Source organism: Chiloscyllium punctatum, chromosome 13, assembly GCF_047496795.1.
Source record: "Chiloscyllium punctatum isolate Juve2018m chromosome 13, sChiPun1.3, whole genome shotgun sequence".
Lineage (NCBI taxonomy): Eukaryota > Metazoa > Chordata > Chondrichthyes > Orectolobiformes > Hemiscylliidae > Chiloscyllium > Chiloscyllium punctatum.
In genome coordinates, this window is record NC_092751.1 from 99,246,930 (window position 1) to 99,266,629 (window position 19,700).

General features: G+C 45.5%; 1 protein-coding gene across 16 annotated transcripts in view; it reads left to right on the forward strand.

Moving 5' to 3' along the window:
• Nucleotides 1-19,700, forward strand: part of zmiz1a (zinc finger, MIZ-type containing 1a) — a 320,345-nt gene that overhangs the window by 106,224 nt on the left and 194,421 nt on the right. For all 16 annotated transcript variants that reach the window (XM_072583401.1, XM_072583416.1, XM_072583409.1 and 13 more), the window contains exon 2: nt 8,091-8,210. In XM_072583401.1, the coding sequence (XP_072439502.1) occupies nt 8,142-8,210 (69 nt within the window). In that variant the 5' untranslated portion in view covers nt 8,091-8,141. The remainder of the gene's footprint in view (nt 1-8,090; nt 8,211-19,700) is intronic.

Genomic DNA, 19,700 nt, shown 5'->3' on the forward strand with positions numbered 1-19,700 from the left:
TAGGCCCCTGTGTGCTGTCCATCTTTGTGACTGTCTTAGATGGACACTGACAGAGTCTCCAGCCTGTGGGTAGGCTTGAGACCTGGTAAGCTGAGGGACAAGTATTACAGGAATCTGATCTAGCTGCAATGAAAGCATCATGTCACGGTCTAGATTCCATTAGCCCTGCACACATCACTCAAGCAACGATCTCTGATGCAGCTGCTTCCACCATGCGAGTGTTGGTGTGCAGTCCTGCTCACCACCACCACCGTGCAACAGTACAACCTGCAGCATTGCAGCTGTCACAATCATTTCAAACCAGGGTTTAACATCTAGCAGTATCATGCCTCTCGCGCTCTCTCTCCCCATCCTCCTCCCTCTCTCTCTCTCTCTCTCTCTCTCGCTCTCTCTCCCTCCCCCCTCTTTCCTCTCTTCCCCCCCCCGCCACATGTGCACACACACTCGGTCAAACATACACACTCTCATACACATTGTCTCACTCACACATTCACTCTTAGTTTCTCTCACACAGACTGACACTTTCTCGCACACGCACAGAGACACAGACGACACACACACACTTAGTTTCTCTCTCTCTCACTCACTCTTCTACTCACATTCAGACACGCACACCTCTCTGTCTCACACACACACATGCAGTCACTCTCACACACACACACACGTATACACTCTCACTCTCACACTCACTCTTACTTTTTTTCCACAAACCTCTCTCTCATACTCTTATCACACACACATTCAGACAATCTCTCTCACTTGCTCTGATGATACTTCACACTGGTACATACACATATGCATCACCATGAGTTTGATTGCTGGTTTACTGTGGAGTTTGATTGTAAGTTGGGGCAAACAAATTCTTTCAATGAAATAATCATAGAATCCTACAGTGTGGAAACAAGCCATTTGGTCCAACAAGTCCATACAGACCCTCTGAAGAGTAACCCACCCAGACCCATTCCCCCTATGCTATTACTCTATATTTCCTCCTAACTAATGCACCTAACCTGAACACTATGGGCAATTTACCTTTGGACTGTGGGAGGAAACCAGAACACCCGGAGGAAACCCACACAGGCACAGGGGGAATGTGTAAACTCCACCGACAGTGTGGAACCTGGGCCCCTGGCTCTGTGAAGCAGCAGTGCTAACCATGTCCATAGATCCCTCAAAGTTGCCACCCAATTTGTTAAGATTGGGTACTGGTGTGCAGAGAGTTATGCTGTGTTGCATCCCTGGATGACCCACCTGGACCCAGTGCCAGGTTGGGTGATATGCTGGTGTTAAGATGGTGTATGCTGTGTTGGCTTTCACTAACAGGGGGATTGAGTTTAAGAGTTGCAAGGTTATGCTGCAGCTCTATAGAGCCCTGGTTAGACCACACTTGGAATATTGTGTTCTGTTCTGGTGGCCTCATTATAGGAAAGTTGTAGAAGCTTTAGAGAGGGTGCAGAGGGGATTTCCCAGGATGCTGCCTGGACTGGAGGGGACATGCCTTACGAAGAAAGGTTGAGGGAGATAGAGCTTTTCTCATTGGAGTGAAGAAGGTTGAGAGGTGACTTGATAGAAGTGTACAGGATGATAGAGTGGATTGACGGAGACTTTTTGCCAGTGCGGGGAATGGCTATCACGGGGACGGTGGGGGGGGCATAATTTTAAGGTGATAGGAGGAAGGTTTAGTGGAGATATCAGAAGATGGTTCTTTACACAGAGAGTTGTGAGTGTGTGAAATGCACTGTCAGTGGTGGTAGCAGAGTAAGATACATTAGGGATGTTTAAGTGACTCTTGGATAGGCACATGGATGATAGTAAAATGAAGGGTACATAGGTTAACTTGATCTAAAGCAGGATAAAAGGTCAGCACAACACTAAGGGCCGAAAGGACTGTACTGTTCTATGTTCTATGAATGGGTAATGGATACTGGCCCAGCCGGTGATACCCAAGTCCGACAAAAATGAAATCCAGTGCATCATGTAGCCATGGTCAGCATTGGTAAGATGACACATTCTCTCAAGGATATTTCTGACTGAGGTAGGCAGAAACCAGGCAGACCATTTTCACAGCTTGTAATTAATCTGTTTTAGATTTTTAATTGAGCTATCTTTCATTTGGTCACATGCAGTTAATTCAGAGATTGACGTTTGTTCTGCAAATTCCGCAGGATTCAGTGAGATTATGTTGTTGACATTGTGATTTGTCTGGGCGTTTTAAGGTTGTTGAATTTAATATCAATTGAGTAAGTGGCAATTAAAATAGTGATCCCTTTGTCACTGTTTTTCTGGGCACTGGTGTGCAGGGAATGATGCTGTGTTGCATCCCTGGATGACCCACCTGTACCCAGTGCCAGGTTGGGTGATATGCTGGTCAATGATTCTCCTTGAGATGCCAGTTCTCTTCCCACTTGTCTTAATCCTGAAGGATGCTGCAGTGATTCCAGTTCCTTTGAATGTTCACCTTTCACCATGCTCCTTCTGTGTGCATCCAATACCCCTGTTTCCTGATGAAGAGCTTATGCCCAAAATGTCGACTCTCCTGCTCCTCGGATGCTGCCTGACCTGCTATGCTTTTCCAGCAACATATTTTTTGACTCTGATCTCCAGCATCTGCAGTCCTCACTTTCTCCCAGGGAATAGATTTGTCGTTGGTGATGGTGCTTTTCGACAATTAAATTCTACACTTTTTCTCTCATTGGAATTCTACAGGAATAATGGTCATTGGAGTGAGGCACCAGACAGTGACACAGGAACCCTCAGTGTGTATGGGTGTTTCAGAAGCGGGGAGAGACTTGTTTCTACATGCTACCCTGCACGATCTCAGGATATCTGTAAACTCTTATTGTCAAAAAGTTACTTTGGAAGTAACGTGATTATTTTGATGTCGGATTTATGCGGAAGAAGGTCCGGGCCCAGTGAATTGCTTCATGATTCTGTGGTTGCTATAAAGTATGCAGTCAGAACAACCACTTTGTACACACCAAGATCCCACAAAGGGCAAGAAGATGATTGGTCAGTTAGTCTGTTGGTAGAGGGAGGAAAGCTGGTCAAATTCCCAGCAAAGTTGTGAATTATCGATTTCGAGCCATGAAAGAGGGTTAGCATCTGAAACAGGCAGATATCTGTTGTGTAAGGATGTAACGGTCTCAGAGAGTGAATATTGAGGAGTACCATTTTGCCTGTTATGACAATGAGATATAGGTATGTGAACAGAGCTGATTATAATCTTGGATGTTAGGTCCTACTCCTCCAAGTCTTTCTGTAATAAATCTCTGTAATAATATCTATCATATCAACATAATGTGTAACTGGATGTTAACCTGCAATAAACTACAGCTTGCTCAACACTTCAGCGTCTTCTAGTTAGACCAGGGATTGGTTCCTTCACTGAACCAAGGAAACCTACCACATGTTGATTTAGTTCCTTCTGCAGCATCACAGAGCTGCTACAATGCAAAAGAAGACCATGCAGTTCAGGTGTTGACTCTTAGAGCAATTTTGGCTTGATTCCATACTCTTAGCTTTTCCTCAAATGCTTCATTTTTTTTAATAAGTCATCCAATGCCATCCTGAATACCTCAATGTCTTCTTGAATTCAATGCTGGTCTCCTCAAGGTTTGTAAATATCTCCCCCTCTTTGTCCGCAGTGTCTTAAAGACAAAGCAGCCCCTTTTTCTGCAGTGGAGTACCACTGTAACCTTTACGGGCTTACCTCATCTCGGGCTCCAAATTTCACAGCTTCCTTTTTTAATTCCTCAGTGAAAAACCTAACTAAAGCAGGTTTGAAAAATGTCGAGTGCCATGATTGGGTTCCCAGGTGATGAGCAATGGAGACAAGACAGAGGGATCATGCTGCAAACCACCTTCAGGTTGAATGTGCAATTTGCAAAACCTGACGTCTTTTCCTGTAAACCACTGAGAGCATGTGAAAGCTGCAATCGCCATTGTTTCTTCAGAACTTGGGTATTTATACAGCCAAACATCTTAGAAGGAAAAGACTTGAAGCTCTTTGCAATCACCTGAATTGAGATTAAGCTGGAAAGCAGAGATTGGAAGAGTTGACTGAAAGGATGGTCATGGCAGTGAATCTTTAGATGGTTTTATTTTATTTATTCATTTTTTTGTGGGATGTGAGCATTGCTGGTTGCCCATCCCTCGTTGCACCTTGAGAAGGTGGTATTGAGCTGACTTCATTATACTGCTGCAGTCCACCTGCTGTGGGTTGACCCACAATGCCGTTAGGGAGGGAATTCCAAGAATTTGATCCAGCAACAATGAAGGAACACTGGTATATTTCCAAATCAGGATGGTCAGTGGCTTTGAGGGGAACTTGGAAGAGGTGCTGTTCCCATCTATCTGCTGCCCTGGTCCTTCTAGATGGAAGTGGTTACGGGTTTGGAAGGTGCAGTTTGAGGAACTTTGGTGAATTTCTGCAGTGAATCGTGTAGATTCATACTCCACGCTGCTGCCAGTGAGTGTGGTGAATTTGGAGGGAGTGGATGTTGTGCCACTCAAGCGGGCTGCTTTGTCCCTGGATGGTGTCAAGCTTCTTGAGCATTGATGAGGCTGCAGTCATCCAGACAAGTTGGGGGAGTATTCTATCATACTCCCCACATGAGAAGAGGCTAAGACAAAAGAGTCCCAAGAATTGGGATTAAGGAACCTGAGAGCCTCAGCTATGAGACTGGGGAAATGGGCAGGCTGATGCAGCGATGTCACAATTCAAGTGACAACTCAGAAAATTGGGTTCTTAGAATCACGTGGAAGTTGGAAGATAAAAGTCCCAGCTCCTCCTCTTGAACCTGTGCCACCACTCAGTTTGAACGCGGCTGACCTGTACCTCACTGGTTACACTCCTTTTGTTCCACATTCAAAGCCTACAGCTCAGTCGGGAATGCAAGAAAGCAGCGTCCCTCAATCTGGTTGTTGCATTCTTGAATGCACAGCCTCACTTCCACCCTGGCACACTTGCAGCCACTTTGAATCATGAGTTTAAAAAAAAATACACAGTTGGACAAGCTTCAGTTTATCTGGGTTAGCATCTCATTAGCATGCATGCATTTTGACAAAATGTGTAATCATCTGTGTGCATCCTGTAAATACTTCCAATAGGGAGTCTAAAACAGAACTGGCGGCATATATACAATATACTTTTGCCCGCAAACATTTTATTATTGTTCTGTCGCGAGTGTATAGAACTGGGAGGTGGGCTGTGTGTATTAGGGAGGTTTCAAGAAAGCCTGTTGAAATATTCCGCACTTTGAATGGGACTGTGAAGACAGCACTGAGCTTTACCCTTTTTATCTCCACGGTCTCCAATGGCTGCAAACATGGGACTTGTACAATCTGTCAGTCTCTGAGTCTCTCATTGTTTGCATTGTATTTTCTTGAGCAAAAGTGGATTCTTTAAGATGGAATTCACTCAGTCGCACACTTTCGCCTCTTTCTGGAAAGACGGCACGGACGGTTTGGAGTCTTTTGAATAATTATGTTTTTGAAAGCAATTTGTTTCTGTCATCGCCTACACCAACATTTCCAATCTACTAATTGCCTCAAATGTAAACACTGAGCTGTGGATGAATTTGTATGCACACAGCACAAAGTCCCAAGCTATTGCATGTTAGGCAATGGTGACTGGAGTTGATAGCTATTGGCAACAGGCAGGATTCAAGAGCTGAAGGAAAGTTCAGATCAGCCATCATCTTACTGAATGTCAGAGCAGACTGGAGGGGCTGAGTGGCCCACTGTCGGCCCTATTTCTTATGTTCTTCTGACATTCACTCCCAATACACATGAGGACATCTCCCAAGTGCTTGAGAAAAAGGCAGTAAAACGGGCAGGAATATTTAGGGGATTGAATGGAGGCTCACAGATAACAAAGATGTACGAAACATTTTTGAAAACAGGAAATTTGGACTGTGGCAGAGAAAGAGAGTCAGAGGACCGGTGGCTGAAAGGGGAAACTGATATCCTGCATCACTGTTATACTTCACTAACAACGTTAATCACTTAAATAATAATGTAACTTTACCATAAATAAAACATACTGGCAGGGAGCCTTCTCTCTCTCCCTCCCTCCACTGACTACTCCGATATTGCAATAAGATATTAAACTTTGGGTATTTCAGGAACATCTTCCTGCTGATTCATTAAGGTGACAGTTGGAGCAAAGTTGCTGAGTGTTCAAGCTAAGCAAGTTCTAGACTGTTAGGCTGAGCAGCTGTTTAGAGACAAACTTCTGATTCCTCTCTCGACTGGGATCTATCTTTGCCTCCTTCCTTTTCAAATTGTTTTGGCTCAGGCCAACCGTTTTAATAATGATTTGAATTCCCTGAACCAGGTTTGCCTCTCAGGTGCTGTGGAGTTACCTGCTTTGCTGTTCGGAATTACCTTCTGACTTTTACACTGCCTTGTAGCCATGGGTCAGATTTAACGGTTTGTAGATTTAATATGGGAGCAATTGGTGGGAAAATGTCATAGCATTTTTACAGCCACTGTGAAAACGATTTGAAACATGCAGGGATAATGCAGCAGTCAATGGCTGTGCTGTCTTTTTATGTTTGTTGTTCTAGTTCTGTATGTTACATTGTGGGAACGTATTTCTCTTGACATTACTTGAGCGGCAAGCAAATTGATTTCATTCAGTCTTATATCTTTTGAGTGCCGTCCCAGCCCACAATCCGTGCCTCAGCGTAATCTTCACCCACAGACCAATCAGGATCGGGTGCTCTCGAAACAACCTTTCCCCCTTTTTAAAACGCTATCCATAAATCTGCTTCCACCAATTGGCTGCTGGTCACCAACCCCATCAGCCCAACGCTGGTGTGTGCAAAGCGAAACAAAGTAAAGTCGTGAAACAAAAACAGAGGTTGCTGAAAAAGCTCAGCAGGTCTGGCAGCATCTGTGCAGAGAAATCAAAGTTAACGTTTTGGGTCCGGTGACCCTTCCTCAGAAATAAACTGGTTGGTGACATTCTACTGTAGTAAAGGAACTAGCTGTAAGCTCTTCCTATGAATCCATTCACCAATAAATATGCCTCTCATCTGAAGCAACGATTTCAACATCTCCTTCTTGCTTTAATCTAGTTTTGTAGGGGTTGGGTATAGGCAATCGTCTTTATCTTCATTCCAGGAAGTCACAGCTGACCAGCTTAACATGGCTCCTCAATATTGGCCTCTGATCTCCCTGCCTTTCATTTACCATTGGCTCTGACTGTACACTGTGATCCCTGACCCATGTGGTTATGCTTTATGTGCAACTCTACACTGTCAATGTCAGCTATAGGAATTTGATGATAATCATAGTGACACTTAAGCCTGCAGGTGCGTACCTTCCAACATGGGTAACTGGTTAATTAGCAGGAACTGGACTAGCATAGACCATTTGGGCAGAATGTCCTGTTCTTATGCTAGTCATTTGTTGTAATTAACAGCTACAGAGTTTGGGAAACCAGAGTGGGATAGGAGATTAAACATCAGGTTTACCTTCCTGTGATCTAACTTATAGATGACCTGAGTCAGTTGTGATGAGAGTTATGGAGTCACAACCCAGCTTTCCTGAGCTTTATCAAAGAATGCATTTTGACTCTATCTATTTTGACATGTACAACACACCAGGGCAGGTGGGATGTGAACCTGGGCCTCCTGTCTCGGAAGGAGGGACACTACCTCTGCACCGCAAATCCCTAGTTCTTGTTGGCATAAGCCGACCTTGTGAAACTGTTAGTAATTCACAGTCGGATGGTCAAACACTCAGGCTGGTTTGTGTGGATAATAAAACATTAGGTTGTGTGGAGGCTGAGATTCAGAGAGTATACTAGCTCCACACCTCGCTTGATGGTTGGAAACTGAGTGCTTGTGAGTGTCAACACTGGCCCATCACCACCACCGTTTTGTGAACGGTCTCAGTGCCAGGTGGACAGCCGGCACTCTGCGTTCCTGACCAGGTGACCCACAGCCCCTTACACACTCAGTCCTGCAATCTCGAGTCACCTGAAAAGACTAATAACTCCGTGCCATCTGTGATTGTTTGAGGGGATTGCCTTGTGCCCTCGAACCCCTGATCAATGATTCTGTTTTCTGTTTACCTTGCAGAGTGGAAAAGTTTAATGGCTTTCCGGTAGAGGCCAGCAAGAGACAATAAAGATGAACACAGTAACCTCCATGGACAGACACATTCAGCAGACGAACGATCGGCTGCAGTGTATAAAACAGGTAAGGCGTCAAAATCTTTGACCGTGTTTCTGTGCTCTCAGCTGATTCCAATTTATTCTCCACAAGCAGCTTATTGAAGGTTGAGGGTAATCTCTCAGGATCAGGTTGATACTGAATACAGATCCTCCCTGGATCTGAGTGGCCACGTAGCAGTTTGATCAGAATCCCTTTTTTTTCATGACATTGGCATCCTCAAAAAAGACTTCTATTATAATCCAAAGCTTTGTAAACAAGCAACAAAATGGTACAACTTATTTCTCATTTTCAAATAAATGCTCCAAATAGTTCAGTAAGTACACTGCTTCATCTGGAACTGAGCCAAAACCCAGTTCTATAGTCCCAGAGTTTTACAGCAGTGGTAACAAACTCTTCAATACAACTTGTCCGTGCCATCCTATATCAATCTCGTCCCATTTGCCAGCATTTGGCCCATATCCCTCCAAACCCTTCCTATTCATATACCCATCCAAATGCCTCTCAAATGTTGCAATTGTACCAGCCTCCACCACATCCTCTGGCAGCTCATTCCACACACGCACCACCCTCTGTGTGAAAATGTTGTCCCTCAGGTCTCTTTTATATCTTTCCCCTGTCACCCTAAACCTATGCTGTCTGGATTTGCACTCCCACTACCCTGGGGATAAGACCTTGACTATTTATCCTATCCATGCCCCTAATGATTTTGTAAACCTCTGTAAGGTCACCCCTCTGACACTCCAGGGAAAATAGCCCCAGCCTATTCAGCCTCTCCCTATAGCTAAAACCCTCCCACCCTGGCAACATCCTTGTAAATCCTTTCTGACCCCTTTCAAGTTTGACAACATCTTTCCTATAGAATCGAACGCAATGGCTAACCAATGTCCTGTACAGCTGCAACATGACCTCCCAACTCCTGTACCCAATGCACTAACCAATAAAGGAAAGCATATCAAACGCCTTCTTCACTATCCTGTCTACCTGTGACTCCACTTTCAACCAACAATGAATCTGCACTCCAGGGTCTTTTTATTCAGCAACACTTCCCCCGGACCTTGCTATTAAGTATAAACGTCCTGACCTGTTTTGCCTTTCCAAAAGCCAGCACCTGGCATTTATCTAAACTAGTGTCCTTTCAGTTTGCACTGCTAAGACCAGTGCACTAAACCTGAACTGTAACGCTTTCTTTTCGTGGTTTTTTTGATGTTGAGATAACAAACCCAGCCTGATCTCACAGTGCGCACAGCACAATGGAAGGAAATTCGATCCCACTCTGTTGGCTGCACTTAAAAGTATGAAAGCACTTATGCAGATGATAGAGATCCCAAGTTTGATCCCTGATGTGTGTTGAATTGTCTCCATCTGCCAGATTACAAAGGGCAGCGAGTGGGGTCAGCCAGGGCTCCTGCTCCTGCTCAGCATCTGGCAACTTGTGTTGAACGGTTCTGGAGAACAACATTCGGTGGGGAATGGCTGGGCCCAGATGTCTCTCCTTCCCTGCTCACTCTCACTGTCCCTGTCCCTGTAAATTGGAGGACAGCCTCCTTTGTGGAATTAACAGGAACGGAACACGCTGCCCCCTGGGCAGTGTAATAGAGACAGGGGCTGAGAACACACTGCCCCCTGGGCAGTGTAATAGAGACAGGGGCGGAGAACACGCTGCCCCTGGGCAGTGTAATAGAGACAGGAGCTGGGAACACACTGCCCCCGGGCAGTGTAATAGAGACAGAAGCTGGGAACACACTGCCCCTGGGCAGTGTAATAGAGACAGGGGCGGAGAACACACTGCCCTTGGGCAGTGTAATAGAGACAGGGGCGGAGAACACACTGCCCCTGGGCAGTGTAATAGAGACAGGAGCTGAGAACACACTGCCCCTGGGCAGTGTAATAGAGACAGGGGCGGAGAACACGCTGCCCCCTGGGCAGTGTAATAGAGACAGGAGCTGAGAACACACTGCCCCTGGGCAGTGTAATAGAGACAGGGGCGGAGAACACGCTGCCCCCCGGGCAGTGTAATAGAGACAGGGGCTGAGAACACGCTGCCCCCCGGGCAGTGTAATAGAGACAGGGGCGGAGAACACACTGCCCCTGGGCAGTGTAATAGAGACAGGAGCTGGGAACACGCTGCCCCTGGGCAGTGTAATAGAGACAGGAGCTGAGAACACACTGCCCCCGGGCAGTGTAATAGAGACAGGGGCGGAGAACACGCTGCCCCCCTGGGCAGTGTAATAGAGACAGGGGCTGAGAACACACTGCCCCTGGACAGTGTAATAGAGACAGGAGCTGGGAACACGCTGCCCCTGGGCAGTGTAATAGAGACAGGAGCTGAGAACACACTGCCCCCGGGCAGTGTAATAGAGACAGGGGCTGAGAACACACTGCCCCTGGACAGTGTAATAGAGACAGGAGCTGGGAACACGCTGCCCCTGGGCAGTGTAATAGAGACAGGAGCTGAGAACACACTGCCCCTGGGCAGTGTAATAGAGACAGGGGCGGAGAACACGTTGCCCCCCCGGGCAGTGTAATAGAGACAGGAGCTGAGAGGATCTCACCTTCTTTATCACATTCTGGAGCAGTCTGGTCAGAGGCAGAATGGCCTAAGATTATAGTAAAACCTTACACTGCAGACACTTGTGTTAAAGTTGGACTCTGATATCAGGATAAAAAGTTGATCAGGACATTTGTACAGAGACAGCCTTGAGTTTCCTTAAATACTCAAGATTAAGGGCTGATCAGACTTGAGATGTTTGCAATGATGAAAGGATGCGTGGTCAAGAAGGTACATTCTCAGATGGGAGAGCTCCAAGCAAAAGGACACATCCTGAAAATCAGACCTGGGCTGACGAGGGAAACGTCAGATGGTATTTCTTCAAACAAAGAGATGTCGAGGTCCAAAGTGCTGTCTGTCTCTCTGTTGAGGTAAATTGAAAATTTTGAAAGCGACATTTATAGAATTTTGTTGAACTGAAGTGGGTGAATGGAGCTAAGATTTGAGGCAGCTGTGATCTGATTGAATTGGGTCAGGACGGTGAGGCTGAACAGCCTCTTCCTGTTCCAATGTCCCCAAAGGTGCCAAAAAAATCCGAAGATCTTTGAATATACTTGGAGGATGCAATTTGTACAGGTAGTGGAACGCATGATTAACAGTGCACTCTTTACAAGTCAATTACAGGACAAATACATACAATAAAAAGGCCAAAAGGTAATTCTACAGTAATGGTGTCTCCGATTTGTTCGACAAAGGCAGCAGTTTATTCCAATGGAGCCTCATTTTTAAACTTGAAATACACCAGAACTCGGCAAAACCAAAGCAGCACCGTGACAGCCTATTAACGTTCACTCCGTAATTGTCAGTGACTGTATTTTAGATCAACATGTATCAGTACATCACCCAACTGTAAAAGCCCGAGTTTTTAACAATCAAAATTAAACCTCACATGAATTGTATCTTATCATTTGAGATTTTTAGAAAGAATTGTTATTCATAGAGTCGTAGAGATGTACAACATGGAAACCGACCCTTCATTCCAACTCGTCCATGCTGACCAGATATCCTAAACTGATTTAATCCCATCTGTCAGCACTTGGCCCATATCCCTCTAAACCCTTCCTATTCATATACCCATCCAGATGCCTTTTAAATGTTGTAATTGTGCCAGCCTCCACCACTTCCTCTGGCAGCTCATTCCATACACGTACCACCCTCTGTGTGAAAAGATTGCCCCTTAGGTCTCTTTTATATCTTTCCCCTCTCACCCTAAACTTGTACCCTCTAGTTCTGGACTTCCCCACCCCAGGGAAAAGGCTTTGTCTATTTATCCTATCCAGACCCCTCATGATTTTTATAAACTTCTATAAGGTCACACCTCAGTCTCCGATGCTCCAGGGAAAACAGCCCCAGCCTATTCAGTCTCTCCCTTTCGCTCAAACTCTCCAACCCTGGCAACATCCTTGTAAATCTTTTCTGAACCCTTTCAGGTTTCACAACATCCTTCCAATAAGGAGACCAGAATTGCACTCAAATATTCGAAAATTGGCCTAACCAATGCTCTGTACAGCTGCAACATGACCTTCCAATTTCTGTACTCAATACTTTAACCAATAAATGAAAGCATACCAAACACCACCTTCGCTATCCAATCTATCTGTGTCTCCATTTTCAAGGAGCTATGAACCTGCACTCCAAGGTCTCTTTGTTCAGCAACACTCCCCAGGGCCTTACCATTAAGTGTATAAGTCTTGCTCTGATTTGCTTTTCCAAAATGCAGCACCTCATATTTATCTAAATCAAACTCCATCTGCCACTTCTCAGCCATCTGATCAAGAACCTGTTGTAATCTGAGGTAACCCTCTTCGCTGTCCAGTACATCTCCAATTTTGGTGTTGTCTGCAAACTTACTAACTATACCTCCTATGTTCACAGCTAAATCATTTATATAAATGACGAAAAGTAGTGGACCCAGCACCGATCCTTGTGACACTCCACTGGTCACAGGCCTCCAGTTTGAAAAGCCACCCTTTGTCTTCTACCTTTGAGCCAGTTCTGTGTCCAAATGGCTAGTTCTCCCTGTATTCCATGAGCTCTAACCTTGTTAACCAGTCTCCTCCCATGGGGAACCTTTTTGACTGCCTTACTGAAGTCCACGTAGACCACGTCTACTGCTCTGCCCTCATCAATCCTTTACTTCTTTAAAAAAACTCGATCAAGTTTGTGAGACATTTACCCCACACAAAGCCATGCTGACTATCCCTAATCAGTCATGGATGTGGGCACTCCTGGCTAGACCAGGATTTCGTGCCCAAAACTAATTTGTCGCTCGAATGAAGTAGCTCTCCAGGGGCATCTCCGAAGCCTGTTAAGAGCCAACCATATTGCTCTGAGTCTGGAGTCACATCTAGGCCCAGACCAGATAAGGATGGCAGACTTCCTTTCCCAAAAGGATATTTTTGAATGGATGGGTTTTTCAGCGATTTTCAGAGGTTGCACAGTTCCATGCGAACACATTGCAGGTTATGTTAATGGTAAGAATCGAACAAAGACTTGCCTTAATGTATATTACAACTTGCAATAGCTCAGAGCCTCTCCACCTTTGAGTGTTTTCATTGTGAACACAGAGGGTGCAGTACTTTCAACCTTCAATCAGTTCTTTTACAGTCACCTCTGTCTGACAAACATTAGCGTTTCCTACAGTAACAGTGACACCTGGGAACTTTAGCAGAGATTTCGGTTGGAGGGTGCACAGTGTCAATTTCATGGGACTTTGTAAAAATGTTATTTTATAAACTTCTATAGGTTTTAGCAAATCTCTCCATATTCCAGAGTGACACAAAGCTCAGTGAATCTCCTCTTCTCCCCTCCCAATTCTTCCACACACATTGCCAGCTGCTTCTCTCTCTCTCTCTTTCCCTCCCTTCCTCTCTCCTCTCTCTCTTCCTCCCTCCCTCTCACTCTTGCTAATAGAACCATCGAGGTCTCCAGCACAGAAAGAGGCTGTTTCATGTGGAGTTTGTGCTGCCTTTGAGTGGTTTCTTATTGTACAAACTCACTTCACAATGGGCTATTCACAAAAGGAAAGAATGTTGGAATATTGATGCCGTTCCTTGGCTGTCTTGTGGGCCTGTGAGGCCAGGAGAACCAAAAGCCTCTTGTGTCCAGCTATGTCCCCCAGAAAGAATTTGTCTTGCTCCTGGATATTTTCTGACTTCTGCCAGAAATGGCTGCGGAATGATATCCCTGCTGGCACTCGTGCCCATGTGTAACGGTGGCTGGACCCAGTTCCTGCTGGTGGGGTCCCTTCCAGGTGTTAACCGTGCTCAGTCCCCCATACGCTGTCTGTCCTTTGCAGCTTCTTAAGGTGTCCTCCTCCTTCCCCCACCCCCAAAACCTGTGAAGATCTCCTGAGGGGCTGCACTGATTTACCACGGCTGATTAATTCGTGGATTGATGTGCTTACTGCCTTGGCACTTTCCCATCCCATGCTCTGTCGGTATTGCACAGATTTTCCCGCTCTGTAACCCAAGGCCTAAGTGGGACTTGATGTTCTTCACCCCCTGCCCCCTATAGATACTGGACTTGGAGTTTTTCCTCTCAGCTCCTAGGATCGGACTGTCCTATCACTGGGCTTCACTTTGAGCACTCTGTGCTGCTAGTCTCCAGTCCCTTAGGTCTGGTCTCCACTGCTACCGCATGGCAAACACAGGCCTATACCCCTCGTGAGTAAACGTCAACAGGCTCTTGCTAAACACTGCTGCATCCAAGGGCTATTCAGAGAGGACATCTCCTGGACCTCAACAGGTTCCTGATCCACATCATGTGCATGGGAAGTCAAGTCTCACAAACTTGATTTGAGCTTTTTGAAGAAGTACTAAAGAGGATTGATGAGGGCAGAGCAGTAGATGTGATCTATTTGGAGCTCAATAAGGTGTTCAACAAGGTTCCCCATGGGATACTGGTTAGCAACATTAGATCTCATGGAATACAGGGAGAACTAGCCATTTGGATACAGAACTGGCTCAAAGATAGAAGACCGAGGGTGGTGGTGGAGGGTTGTTTTTCAGACTGGAGACCTGTGACCAGTGGAGTGCCACAAGGATCAGTGCTGGGTCCTCTACTACTTGTCATTTATATAAATGATTTGGATATGAGCAGAACTGGTATAGTTACTAAGTTTGCAGGTGACACCAAAATTGGAGGTGTAGTGGACAGCGAAGAGGGTTACCTCAGATTACAATGGGATCATGATCAGATGGGCCAATGGGCTGAGAGCTGGCAGGTGGAGTTTAATTCAGATAAATGTGAGGTGCTGCATTTTGGGAAAGCAAATTTTAGCAGGACTTATACACTTAATGGTAAGGTCCTAGGGAGTGTTGCTGAACAAAGAGACCTTGGAGTGCAGGTTCATAGCTCCTTGAAAGTGGAGTCGCAGGTAGATAGGATAGTGAAGAAGGCGTTTGGTATGCTTTCCTTTATTGGTCAGAGTATTGAGTTTAGGTATTGGGAGGTCATGTTGCGGCTGTACAGGACATTGGTTAGGCCACCTTTGGAATATTGCGTGCAATTCTGGTCTCCTTCCTATCGGAAAGATGTTGTGAAACTTGAAAGGGTTCAGAAAAGATTTATAAGGATGTTGCCAGGGTTGGAGGATTTGAGCTATAGGGACAGTTTGAACAGGCTGGTGCTGTTTTCCCTAGAGCATCGGAGGCTGAGGGGTGACCTTATAGAGGTTTACAAAATCATGAGTATGGATAGGGTAAATAGACAAGGTCTTTTCCCTGGGGTCGGGGAGTCCAGAACTAGAGGGCATAGGTTTAGGGTGAGAGGGGAAAGATATAAAAGGGACCTAAGGGGCAATCTTTTCATGCAGATGGTGGTGCGTGTATGGAATGAGCTGCCAGAGGAAGTGGTGGGGGCTGGTACAATTGCAACATTTGAAAGTCATCTGAGTGGGTATGTGAATAGGAAGGGTTTGGAGGGATATGGGCCGGGTGCTGGCAGGTGGGACTAGATTGGGTTGGGATATCTGGTCGGCATGGACGGGTTGGACTGAAGGGTCTGTTTGTGTGCTGGACACCTCTGTTACAGCTCAGTGTTCACATCCTCAGTAGCTGCACATAAAAATAAACGTCAGATCAACCCTTTCACCACAGGCTTCACCCTGTTACGGGTAATTAGGGATGGGCAACAGATGCTGACCTAGCCAGTGCCCCCCTGAGCACAGGAACGGATGTTTTCCAAAAATAAATTGGAATGAGGAAATATATTGGATAATCCTTCCTGACTTCTTACAATATTGGAACTGCCAACAGGTCAGCAGTCAGGAAGCTAAACTGGAGCACATTCTTTCTCCATATATGTGCCTTATCGTTTATTGGTGGTGTTAACCAATGTAGCTGCTCTGAACTTTCTTTGCCTTGTACTGTGCAATTCCAAGCACAATTGTTAAGTGTTGAAACAGAGACGGCCGTGCATATTAATATCCGTTATGTATTGTCTTTCATTAGGAACACCCAACTGACGAGCAAGCTCTGTTTACCCATTTATTCCCATTAAGCAAACCATGTAGGATGTATGGGGCATGACCTTGATCTCTGATTAAGTGTTCTTTTGAACAGGCCACCTCATTATCGCGAGCGTCCTTGCTATCTAGACATTTGCATGTAGTTTTTTTGTTGTTGTGTGTGACTCGTGCGGGCAGGATTGTGTTTTTTTTTAAATTTCCTTGTCGCTTTGCTGCTCTGCAGAAACGAGCTGTGCTACAGAAGCTGCACTGTTACTGCTGGAGAGGGAGCAGGCAGCTGACATTCATTTGAGCTGGGTCCCTGGGGGGGGGGGGGGACATCACTCCTGCAAAGACTGCCACCCCCACCTCCCTGTTGAAAAGGCAGCGAGCCGAGAGACTGAGGAATAAGGGGAGAATCCGACTGCATTGTTCGGAGCGGATTGGGAGCTCCGGAACTAACCAGAGCGCCTGAAATAATGAGTGACTTCCTCTCAGAGAGTGCTCCATCCAAACCTAGGCGTGCTCTCTGCACACACACACACCCTGGCCCCATGTGTCTTGTTAGTAGTGAAGATACTACCAGGTCAGCTCAGCAGGCAGTGTTGCTGGCACCACACTAATATGCCAGCAATGATTCAGAGATTCTGAGCTCCGCTTTCATCTTCTGCTTTTGTAAGCTAAGCATGTTAACAGCAATTCGAGCATCCCGACTAAATTGGCCCCATTTAATTTTGAAATTGGGAATTCAAGGTCCCCTTGCCATTCTGGCGTCGGAAAGGTTAATTTGTGTTCATTTCCCCAGACTGGGCTGGTTTCACTCGCGGTTGAGAATGGTTGTTAAGTGGCCAACAAACTCTTGGTTGACCGCTCGTGTGCAGTGAGAAGAGAATTCCAGGGTGCAGCCTCTTCGTTAGAGAAGGATGACGGCGTGTCGCACCACAGCACCAACAACATCACAGCTCTCTCTCTCATGTGAGGAGTTGTACGTGCCACAGCCACTGCTGCCATCTTCAGAGTGGCATCCTGTCCCTCTGCACAAACTCACCGTCAATGTGCTGTCTTTTAAGAAACATTGAGTATACAGTCACCCGCCACCCCCTCGTATGAAAGAAGTCATTGAGAGTATTGTCTCATTTTCTCCATTATACTTCAGTGCCCAGTGAGACCTATTATTGCCTAGACAGAACAGCTGCCAGTTAAACAGGAGATCCTGTACACATCAGCTTGGAGATTCACGTCTTTCAGGCAAGACTTGACATTTACAATAGCACCAAGGCAGCTGATCTAATAGGAAGTGCTTCATATCAATGCTAATATACATTCATTAGCAATGGTTTCTTCCTCACCTTGTTCTTTCTGATGCATGGCATAAAGACTTGTTTTTTCTGACTATTATTTGTTCCAATCTTGTTGATTTTTTTAGCAGATCTTTAGCAATCGACCAACAGCCCCACATCATAAAATTTCACATTTTTAAGCAAAAGCAACATTCACTACATATAAGAATAAAGATAGAAGCAAGCAGTATTACCATAACAGTGTGATCTCCCTTCCCCTACCACCTCCAATGATTAGATATTCGAAGAACTTTAAAGGTTCGTTCACTTCTTGAAGGATAAACACATTGCTGTCTCACGGCACCAGGGACCTGGGTTCAATTCCAGCCTCGGGCGACTGTCTGTGTGGAGTTTGTACATTCTCCCTGTGTCTGCACTGGTTTCCTCCGGGTGCTCCGGTTTCCTTCCGCAGTCCAAAGGCGCACAGGCTAGGTGGATTGGCCAGGCTAAATTGCCCATAATGTCCAGGGATTTGTAGTCCAGGGTGGAATAGCCTTGGTTTGCAGGGATACAGTAGGGGATGTGTCTGGGTGGGATGCTCTTCAGGGGGTTGGTGTGGACTCAGTTGCCAAATAACCTGCTTCTACGCTGTAGGGAGTCTACCATGATATATCTATGTATGACACAGCCCTTTGTAATTCACTTTAATTACAATCAGTGTTCCACCTGTTCTCTACAGCAATAGTTTTATTTGGATCCTTCCATTAGTTTTTCCAGCCTTACTGTGCTGAATATTTTCTGCTCCAAAGCTCAGTCCTCCAGCTGCAAATTAGGCAAATTTTCTCTTATTAAAATTAATTTGAGCCCCAGCCCCATTGAATGCACTGGACAGTAAAGTTAATTTCTCTAATTGAAAGGCTGGTGTGAATAACTATCATCTACATGAGGAGATGCAGTCTGCATCAAAGCAAAACCAAATTGTCTGACACCTCAAACCACTTAACAATTAATAAAGTACACCTTGTAAGGTCAGAAATGCTGCTGTCAGTTTGCACACAGTAAGCTCCCCCCAAACAGGAGTGTGGTAATGATCAGCTGATCTGTTCTTGTGATGTCACCTAAAAGATATATATTGGCTAGTACACCAGGAAGCACTCCCCTGCTCCTCTTCAAACCAGTGACTTGGGATATTTCACATCCATCAGGTGTGAGCAAAGTCCATATTCTTAACATCACATCGGAAAGGTTCCCCTCCTGTTGCCTTCTCTTGATTTTTGGGGATCGAGTCCTGGATTGGGACTTGAACTCAGAATCTTGCCACGCTGAGGCACGAACGTTACCAGCGGAGCTGTAACAGAGCCTAGTGCATACCCTTGATGTCTCAGGTTTGTGTGCTCTGAATCCAAAGATTTGAATTTAATTTTTTTTTTAAAGTTTCAACATTTAATCTGCAAGACAGCCATGGAATTTGCCTTCTCAAAACTGAGGGAACTGCGAGATGCTGTAAAACAGAAGTTGTTAGAAAAACCCAGCAGGTCTGGCAGGCAGCGTTTGTAGAGAGCAATCAGAGTTAATGTTTTGGGATGAGTGACCCTTCCTGTTTTCCCTTTGTTTTTTGTATGGAATTCATATTGGTTAGCTGGAGGCTAGCAAAATTGCCCGGGAAAGAATCTGGACTTTGTTTTCGATGTGCTCTGCTTACCGAGTCCCCTGTTCAGAGAATGATTCCCCGTCTCTGGAGGAGTGTCTCTGACCTTACGAGTTCTCATGTCCCTATCTGTTCTAAGCAGCAATGAAAGATTGTAAATATAGTCAGGATTAGATTCAGTGAGAAAGCTGTACCCTCAGCCATTCAGGTCACAGACCTCAGTGTCAGGGAGATGAAAGTAAGGGCTTGGGTGTTTGTCAAAGATTGCTGCAGGTTATGTGAGATAATCTTCAGAGGACAGAGGGATGAGCAAGAGGGCAAGATTAAGGAGCAGGGCAGTGCATCAAAACGGACAGTTGTTTTAAGAAAGATAGTTATCTGGGTCACACGCTGAGAAATAAAAGGTTGAAGCCAATAAAGGAAATCCAATCTGTCACCTACCTGCGATTATTGAAATGCTTTGCTCAGACACACAACCTCATTGGAATTTAAAGGAACAAAGTGATGAAGGAGCAATAACCCTCCTTAACCTGCTTGATGCTGAGCAGCTTTTATGTCTCCTCTGTTTCTGTTCCCTTTCCACTGTGTA